This window comes from Coregonus lavaretus (assembly GCF_964263955.1).
Source record: "Coregonus lavaretus genome assembly, chromosome: 4".
In the NCBI taxonomy this organism is placed as follows: Eukaryota; Metazoa; Chordata; class Actinopteri; order Salmoniformes; family Salmonidae; genus Coregonus; species Coregonus lavaretus.
The window spans coordinates 57,598,581-57,619,962 of NC_139991.1; the positions used below are offsets into that span (position 1 = coordinate 57,598,581).

The 21,382-nt window shown below is 43.7% G+C and overlaps 1 protein-coding gene and 1 long non-coding RNA gene across 6 annotated transcripts in view; one reads left to right on the plus strand and one right to left on the minus strand.

Moving 5' to 3' along the window:
* The window catches only part of LOC311127976, a 1,008,662-nt gene that overhangs the window by 919,016 nt on the left and 68,264 nt on the right, over nucleotides 1-21,382 (minus strand). The gene's annotated exons all lie outside the window — the stretch shown is intronic.
* Nucleotides 1-21,382, plus strand: part of LOC311127968 (microtubule-associated serine/threonine-protein kinase 1-like) — a 170,814-nt gene that overhangs the window by 40,834 nt on the left and 108,598 nt on the right. For all 5 annotated transcript variants that reach the window (XM_084159879.1, XM_084159880.1, XM_084159881.1 and 2 more), the window contains exon 3: nucleotides 4,857-4,981. In XM_084159879.1, the coding sequence (XP_084016005.1) occupies nucleotides 4,857-4,981 (125 nt within the window). The remainder of the gene's footprint in view (nucleotides 1-4,856; nucleotides 4,982-21,382) is intronic.

The following is a 21,382-nucleotide window of genomic DNA, read 5'->3' on the forward strand; positions in this document are numbered from 1 at the left end:
TGCTTCTCTGTGACCATTTACCAGTGAATTAGATATGAACGGTGAGCCATACAATGTGTTTTGTTCTGTTTGGCTAATAATGCAGTGAGGAGTGAACTGGAGCTGTGCTCTGACTGGGACACTCAGTAAGGATTTCCTCTCCTGGCTGGTGTGTGATGAGCACTGGTGAGGAAGCCATCTCACTGAGAGGAAGAAAGGATCACCATTTTCCTCTCTGTCATCCTGTTTCCCCCCCAGGCTTTACAGTAAGGCACCGGATGCCATGGGATGGGGACATGTCTTAGAACACCGGGGTCGTGTTCAGGAGGGCATACTGTAGCATAGTACTTTTCAACGGGAGACAAAAATCTGTGTTCTTAGTGGACAAATTCAGGTTGTGCCTCCCAGTTTTGAAACGATTGCTCCCTACTGAACAGGACCCAGGTAGAGAAGCAGATGTGTGTGTGTGTGTGTGTCCTAAGTCTAGGTGAAGAGTTAGATAACTGTTGCAGAGGGAAAAGGCGTTCATGGAGAAGGGAAAATGTCAAACTAAAACAATTGGTGACTAGTTATGGTAGGCAGTCTGAAAGACACACACTCACACAATCCATTTACAAAATGATGTTGCATGGTTTAATAACAGTAGAAAAACGAACCTCCTTAACCCTACCTGAAGTATTTTCTAAGGTAAGTGATTTTGTGCTGTGAGGTCACCATACATGGGGATAGGTGAAAATCCTCTTCAGCATCACATCTCCGTCAGCCTCTTTTGAAATGCATGAGGAAAGGCAGGACATTTTGGTAACGCAAGGCTCATGCATGTGTAATGCTCCTAGGCTTACTGTAGAGTCTTGTCGCACTGCGCTCACGTGCCTCTTTTCATGAGCCAGGCTATCATACTCTCATGTGAAAAGCATTTGGGGGAGTAAAGGAGATGGAAGATATGGTTATTTCGACAGATTGGAAAGGCTAAATAGTTGATTGAGTTGGGTGTAAAGCATGATGCCTGAAGTGTAGGACAACCACGTCACACACACACGTACAGTGGGGGAAAAAACTATTTAGTCAGCCACCAATTGTGCAAGTTCTCCCACTTAAAAAGATGAGAGAGGCCTGTAATTTTCATCATAGGTACACGTCAACTATGACAGACAAATTGAGAATTTTTTCCAGAAAATCACATTGTAGGATTTTTAATGAATTTATTTGCAAATTATGGTGGAAAATAAGTATTTGGTCACCTACAAACAAGCAAGATTTCTGGCTCTCACAGACCTGTAACTTCTTCTTTAAGAGGCTCCTCTGTCCTCCACTCGTTACCTGTATTAATGGCACCTGTTTGAACTTGTTATCAGTATAAAATACACTGCTTAAGCCAGTACATGTCCAGGCCCGTCTGAAGTTTGCTAGAGTGCATTGGATGATCCAGAAGAGGATTGGGAGAATGTCATATGGTCAGATGAAACCAAAATAGAACTTTTTGGTAAAAACTCAACTCGTCGTGTTTGGAGGACAAAGAATGGTGAGTTGCATCCAAAGAACACCATACCTACTGTGAAGCATGGGGGTGGAAACATCATGCTTTGGGGCTGTTTTTCTGCAAAGGGACCAGGACAACTGATCCGTGTAAAGGAAAGAATGAATGGGGCCATGTATCGTGAGATTTTGAGTGAAAACCTCCTTCCATCAGCAAGGGCATTGAAGATGAAACGTGGCTGGGTCTTTCAGCATGACAATGATCCCAAACACACCGCCCGGGCAACGAAGGAGTGGCTTCGTAAGAAGCATTTCAAGGTCCTGGAGTGGCCTAGCCAGTCTCCAGATCTCAACCCCATAGAAAATCTTTGGAGGGAGTTGAAAGTCCGTGTTGCCCAGCGACAGCCCCAAAACATCACTGCTCTAGAGGAGATCTGCATGGAGGAATGGGCCAAAATACCAGCAACAGTGTGTGAAAACCTTGTGAAGACTTACAGAAAACGTTTGACCTGTGTCATTGCCAACAAAGGGTATATAACAAAGTATTGAGAAACTTTTGTTATTGACCAAATACTTATTTTCCACCATAATTTGCAAATAAATTCATTAAAAATCCTACAATGTGATTTTCAGGATTTTTTTTTCTCAATTTGTCTGTCATAGTTGACGTGTACCTATGATGAAAATTACAGGCCTCATCTTTTTAATAATAATAATAATAATATGCCATTTAGCAGACGCTTTTATCCAAAGCGACTTACAGTCATGCGTGCATAAGTGGGAGAACTTGCACAATTGGTGGCTGACTAAATAATGTTTTTCCCCACTGTATGTAATCCCATGCACACATACACACATACAATAGGCAAACAGAAGGTTTTACATATCACCATGGTATTACCTACACTTGTTGGTCGTGACTTCAGTTGAATAGCTTCTCAGGGAGCTGTTGACTCTTGTTTTTGACGTTTCATTTGAACTCGTTGCTCTCGTTTCCATCGCCTCTTCATTTGTACATTTCATGCACCCATTTCGCTTCGAGTTGTCTTCACAGCACTGTTACGTGCAGACAATTTCAGCAGTGCCAGCGTGGCAGACAGAACCAAAATAATAAGACACATTTGCTTCTTCAGCCACATATTGCAAATCCCAAATTAGACAAAGGCGCTTCGCTGTAAGTGGTTGAATTCTCACTTGTCAGAGCGGTGTGCATCATATGTGATCAGACTCTTCATTTCACCCGTCTGATTGCATCCTAATTCAAGGGACGATCAGGCATTTTAGCTAGCTGTCTGAGTTGGCACGATTCATCAGTGTTCACGTTTGGCTAGGTCTTTCTTGGGCTGTAGACTAAAGCAGATCAAGAATATCTAAATGCAGTGAGTGTGAAAGTGAACGCTATGCACTCTATCGCTGTCTGGCTTCAATGGGCAGAGCTGGAGGGACTTAGACTATATACGTTGGACAACATGGAACAATTTGTATTTTTATTATATTTTAGGTCATCAGATTCCAGTGGTTTGAAGGCCACACCTGCTGACATTGTCCCCCTGGCATTTTCTTGATCAGCTAATGTTATTGATTTGCCAGAGTCCACACACCTTCTTACCAAGGTCTCTATCGGTCTCTGATCAAACGGCAAGATCAAGGATCAAAACCCAGCTTACAACATGGCCCCCAATGACCAAAATCCAGTTTACACCACGGCCCCCCAGGACCCATTTTACACCACGGCCCCCCAGGACCGGACCCAGCTTACACCACGGCCCCCCAGGACCAGACCCAGCTTACACCACGGCCCCCCAGGACCAGACCCAGCTTACACCACGGCCCCCCAGGACCCAGCTTACACCACGGCCCCCCAGGACCCAGCTTACACCACGGCCCCCCAGGACCCAGCTTACACCACGGCCCCCCAGGACCCAGCTTACACCACGGCCCCCCAGGACCCAGCTTACACCACGGCCCCCCAGGACCAGACCCAGCTTACACCACGGCCCCCCAGGACCAGACTCAGCTTACACCACGGCCCCCCAGGACCAGAGTTTTGCTGCTCTAAACACATTAGGCCATAGCGAGGTGAGCGTAGTGTCTCCCTCTTTTCTACTCCACTCCGCAAAAACTGTTAATCCTCCCATTTTGGCCGCTGACTTGCCGTGCGTCCTTCAACAGGAAATGGAATTAAACACACACGTGGAAGTCTAGAGGGGATGAGTGGGATGATAAGAGCCTGGAGGGTGGCACACAATTCCAGGGAGACTCTTTTCAATTTACTGCCAGGAGCCTCAATGACATAAGTCCTAGTGTGCTTGACTGTTGATGGTAATCGTACCACCTGTGCACCTACTGCCATCTAGCGACTGTTACTGGGAGACAACTCTTGGGGAAAGAAATTTAAGAAAATATAAAATATTTGCCCCTGAAAATATGTATTTATTCAGAGCTTGTTAATCTTAGGATTCTATGTATGAAACATCTCTTCAACATGCCCTTTCTCAGACACATCTCATTTTTATTTAATCATTTATTAATCTATGGGATTACTTTCTTGTTTGAGGTATACTATAATAAAACAAAAAATACATCTCATAAATCAGTGTAAAAGTATCCTTCCTGTATTATAGCCTTCTATTAATATATTATCTGGGTCTTCATGCAAGTTCAGGTATGCCTCGTGGTTGTGCAGTGTTTGTAGCGTCACTGATCTCGTAAGTGGATTGACTTTCACTGCTGCCTCATTTACCCCCTGTGAGCCTAAGACATTTTAGGGGCTTCAGCTCAGTCTCTCTAAACAGAGGAGAAAGACCGGGGCAGAGCTCAGTTCATTTCTGTGAAGCACTCAATGATAATGTAATTTGTTTTTGTATGACCTTGTATTTATTATCCATTCACATGGGCAAATGGTGTGAGTAGGCCACGGGTATCCTCATAGCGTGAATGTGTCCTTGGCTCCTAGTCTTTTTTACACCCAAAATAAAATCAGTAAAATGTTGCTTTTTTTTAAAGCTAATTTACTGCAATTCTACACATTATACAATGGCTTATGCCATATTATTATCCTATCTGAGTGACACAAACATAACAAACTCATTGGGGCCTCATGCCGTGACATTTTTGGAATTTTAGAATCTCCCTGACTGTCTAGTTTTTATTTTGATCATTGTTAGTTCTCAAAGATGATCTTATTTAAAAATGTATTGCTCCATTATCTTTTCTACATACTTCATATCTGGTTTTAGTAGTTTACACAAAATGTTTTATCATTCCGAAAATTATCATTTTTTTTAAAATGTAAATGTATATATTTTTTGTAGTGGCGGCAATGCTGGTTGTCGGTCTTGTCCTACAGGAAAGTATCTTCTCTCTATAGTTTAAATACTGTTGTGTGTCTTGTCCTATAGGAAAGTACCTGCTGCCCTATGTGTCGCCCCAGCAGGCATGGCAGACCCCCTCAGAGACCTCCAACCTGGTGCGGATGTGCTCCACCACCCTGGGGAAGTCCGCCCCCTCACTTACCTCTAGTCTGGTGAGTACTTATGGGTCATGACCTCCCATGATTCCACTTCCACAACTCTGTCCCCCCATGCTTTGATGTTGAGACCAGGATATTGTTAATCAGATATTTGATTGCCGTATTTATCAGAAGTTTTTGGCATACAAGCCATTTAGCATTTCAGTACAATGAATACACATCAACTGAACGTCAGTCAAAATGGCAAACAAAATGTAATGTAATCTCAAAGTATAGTAGTAGTGATTCATATTTTGTCAGAGCCTTATTAGTATTAAGAGCGTCTGCTAAATAATGTAAATGTATTCAGGCCCTTAATGTTCCACAATCAATGCCCAATTAAAGATGATTACAGAAAAATAGAAAATCAAGGTGATTCTGTGAAGTGGTTTTAAAGGAGATCTGTCTGCGGTCTTGTTTGTAGCAGAGATGGACTAATCCCTCAGTCTGAAATAACCTCAGTCATCAGTGACTTGTCTCACTTCGACCTTGAGCGTCAAAGAGCCTTTAAGTCAGACATCACCTATCTCTCCTGTGTCCTTTCAGATAACAAAAGCGATAGCCAGCCCGGTTTTACTTTTAATGGGAAATGATGTCATTCCCGTCCCATTTCAAATGAGTGAGAAGTCATTGGAAGTTGAAGCTAAGCCAATTCTGTCCAACTGTGAGTCACTCAGTCCAGTCCAGGGGTTTTATCTGTTTTATGTTTTCACCTGGACAACATATACAAAAGGTATACTGCCTCTGCATTGCTTTACAACCCAGTTGCATAAACAAGGGAGAAAACCAGAAATTTGAAATACAGTTTTCAGTAACTCTTGGAATACAATGGAAGTTGGGCTGAAAAATACTTACAGTATTTATTAAAACCATGTGTTTCAGAATACATCTTTCATTAGTGTTTTCCCAAATCATGTAATGTCATCAGATTTGCTTTCATCTGGATGTGGAGATTCAAAGAAGGCTTGTTTGAGTGAATCCTAGCTTATGTGTTGATATTTCTGTAAACCAAACAACTTATAGCATTATAGACAGCAGTTGGGATCAGAGCAAATATTGAATACGCTGAATTTTTCTCTACACTTGGGGGCGCCAGTGTGCCGTTGGGAGTTTGCAAACAGACTAGCATTGTTTGAAGTGCATGCATATCAGAGCCTTGATGAACATATGGGTCTTTGTGAATGAGATTCAATGTGCTTCTTCAATATACAGTGTTATGTGGACACATGAAATGTATATTAATTGAAAGCGTATTTATACAGTATTTGAGTATTTGACACAGGGATTTATAAACATCCTTTACACATGCCTGATCTTGGCTTTTCCCAAACACAATCTATCCAATAATCAATGACAACATTTAAGATTTTGAGTAAAAGTTCAACAGGACTTTACCCAAAGACATTGAACCCGTAAGAACCCAACGACATAGAACCCACTAAAGATCTCATGGCACTTATTGTAAGAGTAGGGGTGTTAACCCTGGTGTCCTGGCTAAATTCCCAATCTTGCCCTCATACCATCATGGCCACGTAATCACCCCTAGCTTCCAATTGGCTCATTCTTCCCCTCTCCTGTCCGCTGTAACTCTTCCCCAGGTCGTTGCTGTGAAAGATAATATTTTCTCAGTCAACTTACCTGGTAAAATAATTGTCAATAAAAATACAACAGTAGGGTCTGATTGTTTGGTCCTCATAATAGTGTTTCCCAATCCTGGTTTCTGGGGACCCAACAGCTTAATCATCAGTCGATCAGTTGAATCAGGTGGGTTAGTGCTGGTTTGGTAAACTGTCATAATATCAGGTCCCCATCACATCATAATATCAGGTCCCCATCATATCTGGTCCTCATCATAATATCAGGTCCCCATCATATCTGGTCCCCATCATATCATAATATCAGGTCCCCATCATATCATAATATCAGTTTCCCATTAATATCAGGTCCCCATCATATCATAATATCAGTTTCCCATTAATATCAGGTCCCCATCATATCATAATATCAGGTCCCCATAATATCGGGTCCCCATAATATCTGGTCCCCAATGCTTCTGGTCTCCAGAAAGCCTCCATAAGGTCATGCCCCCTCCCCAGAGGTGAGTGTGGAGTGGTGGGTGAAGAGCCTCCCTGGAGACTGCCACGTCTTATTAGATTCTCCTCAGACCCTGTAAACAGGAGCCCAGACCCCATGTAGCAAGGGCTGATTGAAATTAATGATTGCAGAGGCCAGGGTCAATGCAGCACAAACACAATGTCATTACACTGGGCTGAGATAGGAGCCGCATTCTCATCTATTGTTTCTCATGGGTGGCTAATTTTTTTGTGGGTTTGTGTGTGTGTTCTGAGAGTATTTGTGAGTGTGTGCATGTTTACATGGGCATCTTTGTATGTGTGTGTGAGTATTTGTGTGCATGTTGTGGGTTGAATATCTGCTAGTGTTAGTAGGTATGTGTTTGTATGACTGTGTGTCGGAGTACCTGTGTGTTGTCTGATTTGTGTGTAGCTTGGTGTATCAGTTCACGGCACGACGGATGATAATGCTTATCCTTATGCCTCAGTGTCTCCCTAGCCCCCCTGAAGAAATGAAATGCTGCTCGCCACTGCTTACACAGTCTGGTGTGGACGTGTCGAAACGCTGATGCATGGCCACATCCTAATAGCATCTTTTAGAGTGGATAGTACTGAATTAAATTCTCAGGGGAACGCCATCTCTAGAGTCGTGGTAATATTTGGTCAGGAAACTGGGTGCAGAATAAATGCTGGTGATTCATATTTGACCTTGAGAAAACCGTCTCTGTATACAGTACTGTTGGTAGGTTGCCAGGGACAGTTGCTTTGTTTTTTCGTTTGTCAGGGACCGTGCTCAACTTGTTGCACCAGAGATGGATCTCTATGGGACCAGATGATTGTGGATCATTGCTACAGAATTCCAGATCACAATGTTTGAAAAGTAGGACATTTTATTAACCAGGTTGTTATTGGGAAATAAAAAGTGTGCTCAATGATTTACCTGGATCATAAGAGAGAGATTAGAATATACATTCCGAGGTGGCAGGCATCCTGAGTTTTGGGGACTTGAATGACAGTTTAAAAATTAATCCATCTCATTTGAAAAGCTGGCTTTGTTCCATAAAATTAAACATTTCACTGCAGCATCAGGCTGTTTAGCCCCAGGGACCATTTTGTTACACAATGTTTATTTATGAAAAAACACATCACCCTTCTCATAATCCTCTTCTGTTCTATTGGCAGAGCCTGTCAGGGCTGCCCTTGTCAGAACTGTATGTATATGTATCCAATATCTATCTCTATAGAAGGCTTTGGCCCATTGATCTCATGCTGAAATATAAATATTCTTAGGAGAATACAAATGATCAGAATCATTCAAATGATTAATTCATTACGGCAGGGTTCTCAAAAGGGTAATTGGAGTTCAAAGCAGGGCGAACAAAACCGGAAAATAACAGACATTTTCGAGGAACAGAATCAAAACCATGAATGAAAGTGATCTATACTGTCCCGGAACAGAACGGTTATTTTAAAAGCATGGGAACCAGTTAATAACGTTATTTTACATTCCGGGCATTTTTTTCTTATTCCGTCCTACCCTCTGAATGGCGTGCAACTCAATATTAGGACAGTGTTCTTAATGTTTTGTACACTCAGTGTGTGTGTGTGTGTGTATGTATGTGTATATGTGTCTCCCGAGTGGCGCAGTGGTCACTGCATTGCAGTGCTAGCTGTGCCACTAGAGATCCTGGTTCGAATCCTTAGACGGCCGCGACCGGGAGACCCATGGGGCGGCGCACAATCGGCCCAGCGTCGTCCAGGGTAGGGGAGGGTATGGCCTGCAGGGATGTAGCTCAGTTGGTAGAGCATGGCGTTTGCAACACCAGGGTTGTGGGTTCGATTCCCACGGGGGGCCAGTATAAAAAAAAAAGAATAATGTATGCACTCACTCAACTGTAAGTCGCTCTGGATAAGAGCGTCTGCTAAATGACTAAAATGTGTGTGTGTGTGTATATATATATATATATATATACACACACACACACACACACACACACACACACACACACACACACACACACACACACACAGTGGGGAGAACAAGTATTTGAAACACTGCCGATTTTGCAGGTTTTCCTACTTACAAAGCATGTAGAGGTCTGTAATTTTAATCATAGGTACACTTCAACTGTGAGACGGAATCTATAACAAAAATCCAGAAAATCACATTGTATGATTTTTAAGTAATTAATTTCCATTTTATTGCATGACATAAGTATTTGATACATCAGAAAAGTAGAACTTAATATTTGGTACAGAAACCTTTGTTTGCAATTACAGAGATCATAAGTTTCCTGTAGGTCTTGACCAGGTTTGCACACACTGCAGCAGGGATTTTGGCCCACTCCTCCATACAGACCTTCTCCAGATCCTTCAGGTTTCGGGGCTGTCGCTGGGCAATACGGACTTTCAACTCCCTCCAAATATTTTATATTGGGTTCAGGCCTGGAGACTGGCTAGGCCACTCCAGGACCTTGAGATGCTTCTTACGGAGCCTCTCCTTAGTTGCCCTGGCTGTGTGTTTCGGGTCGTTGTCATGCTGGAAGACCCAGCCACGACCCATCTTCAATGCTCTTACTGAGGGAAGGAGGTTGTTGGCCAAGATCTCGCGATACATGGCCCCATCCATCCTCCCCTCAATACGGTGCAGTCGTCCTGTCCCCTTTGCAGAAAAGCATCCCCAAAGAATGATGTTTCCACCTCCATGCTTCACAGTTGGGATGGTGTTCTTGGGGTTGTACTCATCCTTCTTCTTCCTCCAAACACGGCGAGTGGAGTTTAGACCAAAAAGCTATATTTTTGTCTCATCAGACCCATTACCTTCTCCCATTCCTCCTCTGGATCATCCAGATGGTCATTGGCAAACTTCAGACGGGCCTGGACATGCGCTGGCTTGAGCAGGGGGACCTTGCGTGCGCTGCAGGATTTTAATCCATGACGGCGTAGTGTGTTACTAATGGTTTTCTTTGAGACTGTGCTCCCAGCTCTCTTCAGGTCATTGACCAGGTCCTGCTGTGTAGTTCTGGGCTGATCTCTCACCTTCCTCATGATCATTGATGCCCCACGAGGTGAGATCTTGCATGGAGCCCCAGACCGAGGGTGATTGACCGTCATCTTGAACTTCTTCCATTTTCTAATAATTGCGCCAACAGTTGTTGCCTTCTCACCAAGCTGCTTGCCTATTGTCCTGTAGCCCATCCCAGTCTCAATTTTATCCCTGATGTCCTTACACAGTTCTCTGGTCTTGGCCATTGTGGAGAGGTTGGAGTTTGATTGAGTGTGTGGACAGGTGTCTTTTATACAGGTAACGAGTTCAAACAGGTGCAGTTAATACAGGTAATGAGTGGAGAACAGGAGGGCTTCTTAAAGAAAAACTAACAGGTCTGTGAGAGCCGGAATTCTTACTGGTTGGTAGGTGATCAAATACTTATGTCATGCAATAATATGCAAATTAATTACTTAAAAATCATACAATGTGATTTTCTTAGATTCCATCTCTCACAGTTGAAGTGTACCTATGATAAAAATTACAGACCTCTACATGCTTTGTAAGTAGGAAAACCTGCAAAATCGGCAGTGTATCAAATACTTGTTCTCCCCACTGTATGTATGTATGTATGTATGTATGTATGTATGTGTATGTATATATATATATATATATATATATATATATATATATATATATATACTGCTCAAAAAAATAAAGGGAACACTAAAATAACACATCCTAGATCTGAATGAATGAAATCATCTTATTAAGTACTTTTTTCTTTACATAGTTGAATGTGCTGACAACAAAATCACACAAAAAATATCAATGGAAATCAAATGTATCAACCCATGGAGGTCTGGATTTGGAGTCACCCTCAAAATTAAAGTGGAAAACCACACTACAGGCTGATCCGACTTTGATTTAATGTCCTTAAAACAAGTCAAAATGAGGCTCAGTAGTGTGTGTGGCCTCCACGTGCCTGTATGACCTCCCTACAACGCCTGGGCATGCTCCTGATTTACATTTGACATTTTAGTCATTTAGCAGACACTCTTATCCAGAGCGACTTACAGTTAGTGAATACATATATATATTTTTTATACTGGCCCCCCGTGGGAATCAAACCCACAACCCTGGCGTTGCAAACGCCATGCTCTATCAACTGAGCTACATCCCTGCCGGGCCATTCCCTCCCCTACCCTGGACGACGCTGGGCCAATTGTGCGCCGCCCATGAGTCTCCCGGTCGCGGCCGGCTGCGACAGAGCCTGGATTCGAACCAGGATCTCTAGTGGCACAGTTAGCACTGTGATGCAGTGCCTTAGACCACTGCGCCACTCAGGAGGACATGAGGACTGATGAGGTGGCGGATGGTCTCCTGAGGGATCTCCTCCCAGACCTGGACTAAAGCATCCGCTAACTCCTGGACAGTCTGTGGTGCAACGTGGCGTTGGTGGATGGAGCGAGACATGATGTGCTCAATTGGATTCAGGTTTGGGGAACGGGCGGGCCAGTCCATAGCATCAATGCCTTCCTCTTGCAGGAACTGCTGACACACTCCAGCCACATGAGGTCTAGCATTGTCTTGCATTAGGAGGAACCCAGGGCCAACCGCACCAGTATATGGTCTCACAAGGGGTCTGAGGATCTCATCTCGGTACCTAATGGCTGTCAGGCTACCTCTGGCGAGCACATGGAGGGCTGTGCGGCCCCCCAAAGAAATACCACCCACACCATGACTGACCCACCGTCAAACCGGTCATGCTCGAGGATGTTGCAGGCAGCAGAACGTTCTCCACGGCGTCTCCAGACTCTGTCACGTCTGTCACGTGTGCTCAGTGTGAACCTGCTTTCATCTGTGAAGAGCACAGGGCGCCAGTGACGAATTTGCCAATCTTGGTGTTCTCTGACAAATGCCAAACGTCCTGCACGGTGTTGTGCTGTAAGCACAACCCCCACCTGTGGACGTCGGGCCCTCATACCACCCTCATGGAGTCTGTTTCTGACCGTTTGAGCAGACACATGCACATTTGTGGCCTGCTGGAGGTCATTTTGCAGGGCTCTGGCAGTGCTCCTCCTGCTCCTCCTTGCACAAAGGCGGAGGTAGCGGTCCTGCTGCTGGGTTGTTGCCCTCCTACGGCCTCCTCCACGTCTCCTGATGTACTGGCCTGTCTCCTGGTAGCGCCTCCATGCTCTGGACACTACGCTGACAGACACAGCAAACCTTCTTGCCACAGCTCGCATTGATGTGCCATCCTGGATGAGCTGCACTACCTGAGCCACTTGTGTGGGTTGTAGACTCCGTCTCATGCTACCACCAGAGTGAAAGCACCGCCAGCATTCAAAAGTAACCAAAACATCAGCCAGGAAGCATAGGAACTGAGAAGTGGTCTGTGGTCACCACCTGCAAAACCAGTCCTTTATTGGGGTGTCTTGCTAATTGCCTATACTTTCCACCTGTTGTCTATTCCATTTGCACAACAGCATGTGAAATTTGTCAATCAGTGTTGCTTCCTAAGTGGACAGTTTGATTTCACAGAAGTGTGATTGACTTGGAGTTACATTGTGTTGTTTAAGTGTTCCCTTTATTTTTTTGAGCAGTGTGTGTGTGTATATGTATATGTGTATATATATATGTATATGTGTATATATATATATATATATATATATATATAGTACCAGTCAAAAGTTTTGACACCTACTCATTCAAGCATTTTTCTTTATTTTTACTATACTATTTACACATATGGAATCATGTAGTAACCAAAAAAGTGTTAAACAAATCAAAATATATTTTATATTTGCATTCTAAACGGTTAAGATTTTTTTTTTGCTGGTCGGAACAGTATGGAACGAAAAAATATAATGGTTCTGTTCAGAACGAAACGATTGAAAAATTATTTCGGTTCCAACCCCTGGTTCGAAGTTCTAACATGAGAAGTTCAGCAAGGCGTCTCTTATGAACACTTCCTATCATTCCAAAGTCTCCTCGCTCACTCACTCACTCTTTCATTCACTCACTCACTCAGATGGCCTTTGGATATCTTTGGTCACATCGAGCCAAGAACTCATTAAAGCTTGATGCTCTTAATTACGCCAATTAGCGACAGCATTATAGAACTTCCCCAGAGTTTCTCTGTATTTCCTTTTTATTCCCAAGAAACACAACATTGGCCTTGTTGTTCGGGAATGGAAGGCAGCCAACACTCTGACAGTGCTGTACCAATGGTAGCATGTTGGTGTTTGAGACAATAAAACGTGAGCAGATTGAGATATGCTCTTGCCTTAACTGATCAGTGTTTGAGGAGGAGGTTGTTTTGTCCTGCCTTTTGCTTCAGTTTGGGAGATTATTGAAATGTGTGATAATGATGCTGTGTCCTCAAGCTCTTGTCTATGTTTGTATTCAAGCACCTGTTTCCCAGTGGATCCTGGTTGTTATTCCTTCAAAGGCAGATTTCCTATCAGGAGCAGGATTTTTGCATCAGCTCTGTAAAATGTTCCCTGACCTTACCTTGAAGTATGGTAATTAATGAACTCAATAATTTATACATTATATCCGCAGTGGTTCCTTGGTATTCACTAGTTGAATATTCACTGGTACGGTGGTATTAACTCTCAATATATCATCTTCCTTCCTGACTGTCTGTCACGTTCATGGAGCCACACTAGACATATGTCCCCTACGCTCAGTCTGGCCCATCCTCATTACCTTACACTCCCCAGTGCCAGCGCTACCACGATCTCCCTCTATCAACCATGCCTTGTCCCCCCCCCCCCGCTTCGCAGGTCTGCTGTTATTGCTTTCTCTCTTTTCTCCTCCTTCATGCTTTTCTATCATGCCCCCCGGGTGTGAAGGTCTCCTTCCCTTTTCGCATGGCACATCCCTGTTGACCATGATTAGGTTTGACAGGAAATCAATAGGTTTCTCCTGGCCTGAAATGGAGATAAGATTGTCATAATCCTGATGTTGTGGCTGTGTATACTCGAATTCTCCTTCATTATTGTAGTCAGTGATGTCCTTTGGGGATAGCGTTTCTCTTGTTTCTCCTGCATTGGGTCTGCAGAGGTGATGTCAGAGCTGAGATTAGTTATATTGGACACAGAGTCCAAGGTGTGCTTTGTTTACAGCAGGGATCATCAACTAGATTCAGCCATGGGACAATTTTTTTTTTCTTGAGTGGATGGTCAGGGGACTCAAACGTAAATACAAATATTTTGTAGACTCCCCAAACAACAGATATATTTGACTAAAACATCATTTCAAACCTTGCTTACATTTGTATACGATCACATATACAGTATCTCTCTATGCGTGGGGATACTTTGGAACAGATTTCCAAAATTGAAATCACTTAGAGCTGATTTGCTGGTGTTTTTCCAGTCTTATGTCCAACGTTGTTGCTCAGAAAACGTTGAGGGCCAAATAAAATCACCCGCGGGCCAAATTCGTCCCGCAATGCCGCCAGTTTGGGAACCCTGGTTTACAGTATTTGTGTATGTGATTGCTTTTATACTGGATCCCACTTCTGACACCAACTGTACTTACTTTTAGCCAGAAAGCGAGGACTAATGCCAATGTGAAGAAGCAAAGGACTAGCATGTTTTTATTATTTCATTATTTTTGTAAGTTAACATAAGCACTGTATGCACCTGTATGCTTTTATTCAAGTTGAACACAGCTACTGAATGTTTTTGAAATGAATGCTTGTATATATACAAACCCTAGCATGTCATTTCAGTCCCATTCTCAAGATCACCTTCCAAGGTCGTATCAAGCCAATGACCTCACATGTCCAGTAATCTTAGATACAGTACATTACAATTATGTGACATGTTACTGTATGTACATTCGTGGTCAAAAGTTTTGAGAATGACACAAATACTAATTTTCACAAAGTCTGCTGCCTCAGTTTTGATGATGGCAATTTGCATATACTCCAGAATGTCATGACGAGTGATCAGATGAATTGCAAAGTCCCTCTTTGCCATGAAAATGAACTTAATCCCCAAAAAAACTTTTCCAATGCATTTCAGCCCTGCCACAAAAGGACCAGATGCCATCATGTCAGTGATTCTCTTGTTAACACAGGTGAGAGTGTTGACGAGGACAAGGCTGGAGATCACTCTGTCATGCTGATTGAGTTAGAATAACAGACTGGAAGCTTTAAAAGGAGGGTGGTGCTTGAAATCATTGTTCTTCCTCTGTTAACCATGGTTACCTGCAAGGAAACACGTGCCGTCATCATTGCTTTGCACAAAAAGGGCTTCACAGGCAAGGATATTGCTGCTAGTAAGATTGCACCTAAATCAACCATTTATCGGATCATCAAGAACTTAAAGGAGAGAGGTTCAATTGTTGTGAAGAAGGCGTCAGTGCGCCCAAGAAAGTCCAGCAAGCGCCAGGACCGTCTCCTAAAGTTGATTCAGCTGCGGGATCGGGGCACCACCAGTGCAGAGCTTGCTCGGGAATGGCAGCAGACAGGTGCGAGTGCATCTGCACGCACAGTGAGGCGAAGACATTTGGAGGATGGCCTGGTGTCAAGAAGGGCAGCAAAGAAGCCACTTCTCTCCAGGAAAAACATCAGGGACAGACTGATATTCTGCAAAAGGTACAGGGATGGGACTGCTGAGGACTGGGGTAAAGTCATTTTCTCTGAATCCCCTTTCCGATTATTTGGGGCATCCGGAAAACACCTTGTCCGGAGAAGACAAGGTGAGCGCTACGATTAGTCCTGTGTCATGCCAACAGTAAAGCATCCTGAGACCATTCATGTGTGGGGTTGATTCTCAGCCAAGGGAGTGGGCTCACTCACAATTTTGCCTAAGAACACAGCCATGAATAAAGAATTGTACCAACACATCCTCCGAGAGCAACTTCTCCCAACCATCCAAGAACAGTTTGGTGACGACCAATGCCTTTTCCAGCATGATGGAGCACCTTGCCATAAGGCAAAAGTGATAACTAAGTGGCTCGGTGAACAAAACATCGAAATTCTGGGTCCATGGCCAGGAAACTCCCCAGACCTTAATCCCATTGAGAACTTGTGGTCGATCCACAAGAGGCAGGTGGACAAACAAAAACCCACAAATTCTGACAAACTCCAAGCATTGATTATGCAAGAATGGGCTGCCATCAGTCAGGATGTGGCCCAGAAGTTAATTGACAGCATGCCAGGGCAGATTGCAGAGGTCTTGAAAAAGATGGGTCAACACTGCAAATATTGACTCTGCATAAACTTAATGTAATTGTCAATAAAAGCCTTTGACACTTATGGAATGCTTGTAATTATACTTCAGTATACCATAGTAACATCTGACAAAAATATAACACTGAAGCAGCGAACTTTGTGAAGACCAATACTTGTCATTCCCAAAACCTTTCACCACGGCTGTACACACATGCACAGAGGCAGGATGTAAATAAAAACTGTCACTTTCGATGAAGTGGCTGCTGTTGAGAGGTCAGACCCCTGTCAAACCAATCTGCTGGGCATAATACAGTGCATTTGGAAAGTATTCAGACCCCTTGACTTTTTCCACATTTTGTTAAGTTACAGCCTTATTCTAAAATGGATTTAAATTGTTTTTTTCCCTAATCAATTTACACACAATACCCCATAATGACAAAGCAAAATAGGTTTTTAGAATAGTTTGCTAATTTATTAAGAACAAAACAAAAACACATAAGTATTCAGACTCTTTACTCAGTACTTGGTTGAAGCACCTTTGGCAGCAATTACAGCCGCGAGTCTTTTTGAGTATGACGCTACAAGCTTGGCACACCTGTATTTGAAGAGTTTCTCCCATTCTTCTCTGCAGATCCTCTCAAGCTCTGTCAGGTTGGATGGGGAGCGTCGCTGCACAGCTATTTTCAGGTCTCTCCAGAGATGTTTGATCGGGTTCTAGTCCGGGCTCTGGCTGGGCCACTGAAGGACATTCAGAGACTTGTCCCGAAGCCACTCACTCCTGGGTTGTCCTGGTTGTGTGCTTAGGGTCGTTGTCCTGTTGGAAGGTGAACCTTCACCCCTGTCTGAGGTGCTGAGCGCTCTGGGCAGGTTTTCATCAAGGATCTCTCTGTACTTTTCTCCGTTCATCTTTCCCTCGATCTTGACTAGTCTCCCAGTCCCTGCAGCTGAAAAACATCCCCACAGCATGATACTACAATGCTTCACCGTAGGGATGGTGCCAGGTTTCCTCCAGATGTGACGCTTGGCATTCAGGCCCAAAGAGTTCAATCTTGGTTTCATCAGAACAGAGAATCTTGTTTCTCATGGTCTGAGAGTCCTTTAGGTGCCTTTTGGCAAACTCCAAGCGGGCTGTCATGTGTCTTTTACTGATGAGTGGCTTCCTTCTGGCCACTACCATACAGGCCTGATTGGTGGAGTACTGCAGAGATGGTTGTCCTTCTGAAAGGTTCTCCCATCTCCACAGAGGAACTCTGGAGCTCTGTCAGTGACCATCGGGTTCTTGGTCACCTCCCTGACTAAGGACTTTCTCTCCCAATTTCTCAGTTTGGCCGGGCCGCCAGATCTAGGAAGAGTATTGGTGGTTCCAAACTCTTCCATTTAAGAATGATGGAGGCCACTGTGTTCTTGGGGACCTTCAATGCTGCAGACATTTTTTGGTACCCTTGCCCAGATCTGTGCCTCGACACAATCCTGTCTCGGAGCTCTACGGACAATTCCCTCGACCTCATGGCTTGGTTTTTGCTCTGACGTGCACTGTCAACTGTGGGACCTTATCTAGACAGGTGTGTGCCTTTCCAAATCATGTCCAATCAATTGAATTTACCACAGGTGGACTCCAATCAAGTTGTAAGCACATCTCAAGGATGATCAATGGAAACAGTATGCACCTGAGCTCAATTTTGATTCTCATAGCAAAGGGTCTGAATACTTATGTAAATAAGGTATTTTTGTTTATTTGTAATACATTTGCAATTCTAAACCTGTTTTCGCTTTGTCATTATGGGCTATTGTGTGTAGATTGTTGAGGAAAACATTTTATTGAATCCATTTCAGAATAAGGCTGTAACTTAACAATGTGGAAAAAGTCAAGGGATTTGAATACTTTCCGAATGCACTGATTCTCTGTTTAGGGATTCTAATATAATATTAAGCCAAAATGTGACACTGTGTATCCATTCGTGAAAGAACACAGTCTGTACGTGACTCCTGTAGTAATCCCTGGCAGAATCATATGTGCATATACATTTATCAAAGATATAGTTCTATAACACAATGTACTGAAACCCACTTCTAACACCAATCTACATACTTTTATACAGAAAGCGTAATACAGAAAAAAAAAAAAAAAAAAGGTTGTCGGATTTATTGCAACCTTGAGTTGCTTTGTGTGAATGTTCGTGCACCACATTGTTAAAATGAGTAGTAACATGTTTATTGTGCTAACGCCTTGGCCTTTCAATGCTCTTGAGGAAGGTCAACAATAAAAAAACTTTTCCAAGCGCAGTGTGTGGGAGTTTCATTTCATTTTAACAATTGTTGAACATCTCAGACGCACCTGCAATGCAACCTCTACTGAAGATGTGTGCGAGTGCATTTCACTTTCTTGCACCACATTGCATCTTTCATATTGGACTCCACTGTGAGGGATTGGTTCTTTTAAGGTGATCAAGTCTGCTTTTCTTTCCCACTGAGGGATTGACTGTATAGGGTTATAAGGTCAGATATGCTCTCACTCCAAAGGACTGGCCAATATAATGTCAGACTTAGCTTTCACTGTAAAGGGTCTGTATTAGTCATTCTTTCCCCTCTTCCCCTCTCTTTCTCACTCTTTCTCCCCCCTCTCTCTTTATCTTTCTCTCTCTCTCCATCTCTGTCTCAATCTCCCTCTTTCTCCCCCTCCACATGCCATGGCCCTCCTCCTCCCGCCTTAGATCGGCAGGCGTCCTCTCGCTCCGATAAGCCCAGGCAGGGCAGAGGAGTAGCAGGGGCCTTGGGTCACTCAATCAGCTCTAACTGCAGGCTCTCAGGGCTAACTCCCACCAAAACCCCTCTCTCTTCTCCTCTCACTGCTCCACACTCCTACGTCCTATCCTCCTTGCCGCTCGCTGCAGGAAACGGCCTTAGCTGCCCACCTGCCGGGAGGAAATGAGACACACAAACCCCCTGGGACTTCCTTTAGAGGCCAGCCTGCGGCCAAGGGCCCCTTCCGCCCAGAGCCAGACCCAGTGGGCTTGCAAGGCTTGCCAGACCCAGTGGGCTTGCAAGGCTTGTCCTACCAACAATGCTTGTCCTATAAGAGGTTGTTGAAAACCGGATACCAGTAAAGGTTGAGTCGGCTACATTAAATGGGTTTCCTGAGTCCATTGCCGGGAAGTGAGTTGTCGCTGCTGCTGTAGCCTTTTGTCAATTTAAGTCATTTCCAGACAATTGCATTTGAATCTCTTGCATGAGCTCAGGGTATTGTTGTGGAGATTGTTCCTTGAATGCTACATGTTTGCATGGCCGTAGAGCCTACAGTATTTGCTTTCACTTTGCACTGCGGGGAGCGTCCCTCGCATTGAATAAGACTAATGACCGTTCAGATAGGTTTTTCCCAGCTCCTCATTCTGACTTTTAAATGGAATTTCCTTAGTTGTCCCCTCTAAGCAGCGGCAGACTGGGAGCAGTGAATTGGAACTAGTCACTCGGATATAACGCAATGTTTTAATTCCCACAGGTAATCTGTGGGGCATTGTTCAGAGCCAGAAAGTTGATGGCGCTAATCCACCTTCTATTGAGGTTTGAAAGGTTTAAGAATTAATATAAAAAACAGGCCCTATTACTTTAGCACTGGCTGCCCTCTGTTCTCTTGTTCCCCTTATCAGGGCCAACACAAATTACTGGCCATCCAGCTGCAGTCAAACGCTGCTCTGTTCTACAGATGGACAGAAAAGGGGAAAGTTTACATGGCGGTCACCTGTTTGACCTTCCGCACAGTTTTTTTTTCTCTCCTCAGCCATAGGTAGCTGACTAGCCGTCACTTGTCCATGCTCGATAACAGAAATCATTTGAGTTTGGCGGAAGACGGTGAGAATGGATGGGGCGACACTTAATATTCAGAGTAGAGTCACAGCAAATGGAAATGAGCGATAGACAGAGAGAGAGGGGGAGAAGCAAAAGGAAAAACACAGGACTGAAACGGACTGTGAAATTGCCGGATGGAATTGGCGTGATGGCAATCGTAAACCTACTTATTTCTCTAAATGCTAATCATTCAGAATGGGGCGACTGTGGAGTTGCGTCTGTGGCGGAGTGTAGCATTGGAGAAGCGCCTCGGTTGGTCACTTGCTGAGTGCCTGGGAACTCGGCCTATAGCGAGGAGTTGATATAACTTGTAATAGAGACAGCCAGGAAAGAAAAAACGGCAATGCATAAAATGAGTGGAAATTGACAGTGGATATGCAGTTACAGTGCCTTCAGAAAGTATTCATACCCCTTGACTTATTCCAGATTTTGTTACAGCCTGAATTCAAAATGGATTTAAAAAAAAATGATCTCACCCATCTATACATAATACCCCATTATGATAAAGTGAAAACATGTTTTAGACATTTTTACAAATTTATTGAAAATAAAATACAGAAATATATAATTTACATAAGTATTCACACCCCTTTGCTATGACTCTCCAAATTGAGCTCAGGTGCATCCAATTTCCTTTCATCATCCTTGAGATGTCACTAAAACTTGTACACCTGTGGCTAATTCAATTGTTTGGACATGATTTCGAAGAAAAAAATACCTGTCTATATAAGGTCCCACAAATGATAGTACATGTCAGAAAAAACATTTGATTTAATCAATTTTTAATTCAGGCTGTAACACAGCAAAATGTGGAATAAGTCAAGTCAATACTTTCTGAAGACACTATGTGCTGCATACAGCTGGTTGTAGAGGAATTGAGTGAGGCAGTGGAGTTGTTTTTGAAAGCAGCGCAGTAATAAGAAGCACTATTGTTTCTATGGAAGGAAAGTAAAGGCCCCCATAGTCAGCTGTAGCAGCAGTGCCCCACCACTATTATTGTAAATCTATTTTTTACATTTCTCTTTCCCTCCCTCCCTCCCTCACTATCACCCCTGGCCTCTCCCTTGCTCTCAGCTGCAGTGTCTGTCCTCTGGACAGTCTGACCTTCAGACGCGCCCAATAGCTTTGGCCCAGGAGAGAAAGAACATAGGAATAATTACTCATTTAAAAACCATTGAACAGCAGAGGCCAGTTAGCGGTTAGCCCTGGCTGCTCTTTGCAGATGGACAGGCGGTCAGGACAGGATTTCAGCTGTTTTGTTTGGAGAGGAGGAGGAAAATTTGGGGCAGGATATCCTCCTCTGCGTTTCATGGTCACCTAGG